Source organism: Pollicipes pollicipes, unplaced genomic scaffold (assembly GCF_011947565.3).
Source record: "Pollicipes pollicipes isolate AB1234 unplaced genomic scaffold, Ppol_2.1 Scaffold_6052;HRSCAF=7182_pilon_pilon_pilon, whole genome shotgun sequence".
Taxonomy (NCBI): Eukaryota; Metazoa; Arthropoda; class Thecostraca; order Pollicipedomorpha; family Pollicipedidae; genus Pollicipes; species Pollicipes pollicipes.
Window position 1 is genome coordinate 27957913 of NW_023596805.1, and position 2968 is coordinate 27960880.

The following is a 2968-nucleotide window of genomic DNA, read 5'->3' on the forward strand; positions in this document are numbered from 1 at the left end:
TCGTTTAGCACTGTTTTGCTTGTTACTTTTACGTGTTTTACTCGTACAAAGTGAGCCGGATCGTGTCATATGAGTCCGACAAGGAAAGTGGTTCGTCGGTTAACGATGTTGAATGACGTCACTTCTGTTACGTCCGCACGCTGCATACAAACATGCCATGTTAACATCCTACAGCTCGTCTGCGTTGGGTTGTACGATGTATTAGACAGTATTGTTAGCCTCTTGCTTGAAAAATAACCATGGAAAGGAAGAGGTATGTGTACACATTTCGGCTTTATGCCGAATCAGTATTAAAGTCAAAATTTTCAACTTTGAATTTTGAATTTGCCTTCTGACATTCCCTTCCATAAGGGCATATAGCCGAAATATATACATATAGTTCTCATTTCTCTTGATTATTTTGTGATGACTTAAGCTAACACTAGTGTCTTATCTACATGTATATCGTCTCTCGCAAATGCACTAAACAACTTTGTTTTCGCAAGAGTGATCAGATGAGATTTCGCAAGAAAGATCAGATGGCGTGATACGGCGTCCAACCGCGCCAGGCTCGCCGGTGCCTGTGCTGGATATGCCCCCAGTCGCCGGCTAGGGGCATTTGCCGCGATGTCGTTGCGTGCAATCGCTCAGTCTCTTGTGATTCAGTGTGCGGATCAGTATCTCAGTATTCAATATGCGGAAGGTCTCTGGTTTAATTGCATATCTTGTAGTAAGAACCAGCTGGCATTAGTTGGCATCAGCGTCATACAGTTCACCATAAGTGCTCTCATCACTGTCTTTGGATTTGTATTCAACTGAATGTGCCCAGCTGCGATGGAGACTCACGCCAGGAAGGGGAGGCTAGATCCAGGAAAAGAGTGGCCTAAATGTCCGCTAATCTTTGGTTTCCAACTGGTTTGGTGAACTACAAGTTCAATGTACCCACATTTTGGGTGCGTTCGTCGTGCCAGCGTCTTTCCAGACATGCCTCCTGACTCGATGTATACTGTTTCGATCATCAAAGTTATCTCACATGCCGTCCATAATGCGCCTGACCATACTACAATCAAAGCGAAGTGTATTATGTTCTAAAAGTCTGCCAATAAAGTAAATGTTGAGTGTTTTCGTCGAGGTTACAAGCTGGCAACATTTTCCTAGTCGCAGCGGTGCGGCGGTTTTTCAGCCGCCTGAATGGTGCCGCTGGGTACGTCCGAACGTCGGCACCTCTCAGCCTCGGAAGCTCGAGTACGGCGAGTACGTGTAGTGGTGCACGCCGCTGTAGTAGCCGCCGGTACCGGGGTAAGCAAGGCCGCCGTAGCGGCCGTAGCCGCTGTAGCCGCCGTAGCCGCCGTAGCCGCCGTAGCCGCCGTAGCCGCCGTGGCCGCCGCCGAGGCCGGCCGCGAGTCCGCGGGTATATCCCGGTCGAGTGTAGAAGCAGGAGGACGGCGCGTGGACGCTGCTGCTGTAGCCGCCGTAGCCGCCGCTGTAGCCGCCGGCGTATCGGGGAGGGTATCGGGGGGTGTAGCCGCCGTAGCCGCCGCCGTAGAGGGCGCCGCTGGTGCCGGACAGGCGCGAGCAGCAGCAGACGTAGCCTGGGCGGTAGCCGCTGAGGCCGCAGGCGGACCGGCCCTGTCGCGCCGGTAGGATGACGTACCCCGGCGGGACGATGGCCAGTGTGACCGGCTCCAGTGCAGCCAGGCAGGCGACGAGCAGCAGCGGCAGCTGACGGCACACGGGACACGGTCAGCGGCAGCTGACGACACATGGGCACGGTTAGCGGCAGTCGACGACACATGGGACACGGTTGGCGGCAGCTGACGACACATGGGGCACGGTTAGCGGCAGCTGACGACACATGGGACACGGTTGGCGGCAGCTGACGACACATGGGATACGGTTGGCGGCAGTTGGGGAGACTGGGGTGCTGTTACCAGCACCTGGGTAGAGATGGGGTGCTGTCATTGACACCTGGGGAGAGATGGGGTACTTTGGCGGCTCGCTGGGAAGCGATGGGGTACTATTACCAGTACTTGGGGAGAAATGGGGTACTGTTAAGGTTCGCTGGGAAGGGATGGGATACTATTATCAGCATCTGGGTAAAGATGGGATACTGGTACCGCTCACTGGGGGGAGATAAGGTATTGTTACTGCTCGCTAGTGAGAGATGAGGTGCTACTACCAGCATCTGGGGAGAGAGGGGGGTTCTATTACCAGCATTTGGGGAGAGATGGAGTGCTGATACCGCTCGCTAGGAGGAGATGAAGCGCTGCTAACTGGACTAATGGGGGAGAGGGTCTGGTGAATCACAACACATGAAGAAACATTGAGCACATCCGTGTGTTCAATGTGGCGTTTGCTCAATATCCCTTCCAGCCTTTCGGATCATTACGGACAGTATTTAATGCGGGGCCGCTCCTGAGTCTGGCTCTTGGTGGGAAAGCTCATCGCTCTGCCTTGTCACTCACCACTCTGCCTCGTCCATGGGGAAGCAGAGGCAGGCGGCGCTAGCAGCTGCATGTCCATGATCAGAGCCCAAACGCGGTGGTTTGTGCCTTTAAGCGGGGAGGCGGGGACTATAGGGACCCCTGTAGCTACAATGGGGAATGGTAGGCCTGTTCGGTCCCTCTGTTTATGCACCGATTATATCAAAGTATAGTCACTGCGGTGTGTGCAAATGACCACCGATTACAGGGAGGAGTGGTGGACTTGCCTTCTACAAGTACCGCATGGGAATTTGCAACTGTCCGGGCAAATGTGGCGGCATTCCATTTACCATTCCTAGCTCACACCCAGTGTCACCAGTAGCTATGTCTACGTGTTTCTCCTCTGCTCCTCCACGGACCGCGTCCACGTACCTTGAACATGATGGCAAGGCGAAGATGGGCAGTACCGGTCGTTGCAGCAGCACCCGGCTTTATATGCCGGCGCAGCAGTCGGCCCCCAGCGTCGCGACGGCCAGCCGCCGACCACGTGACCATCCTGCCTGCCG

General features: G+C 54.6%; 1 protein-coding gene across 1 annotated transcript; it reads right to left on the reverse strand.

Moving 5' to 3' along the window:
- Nucleotides 1-691: 691 nt before the first annotated feature.
- LOC119104806 (keratin-associated protein 19-2) lies at nucleotides 692-2854 on the reverse strand. Its single transcript, XM_037228526.1, has 2 exons — nucleotides 2835-2854; nucleotides 692-1701 (listed from the first exon to the last, which is right to left on the reverse strand). The coding sequence occupies exons 1-2, from the start codon at nucleotides 2841-2843 to the stop codon at nucleotides 1207-1209; spliced, it is 504 nt and encodes a 167-aa protein (XP_037084421.1). The 5' UTR covers nucleotides 2844-2854; the 3' UTR covers nucleotides 692-1206.
- Nucleotides 2855-2968: the final 114 nt, after the last annotated feature.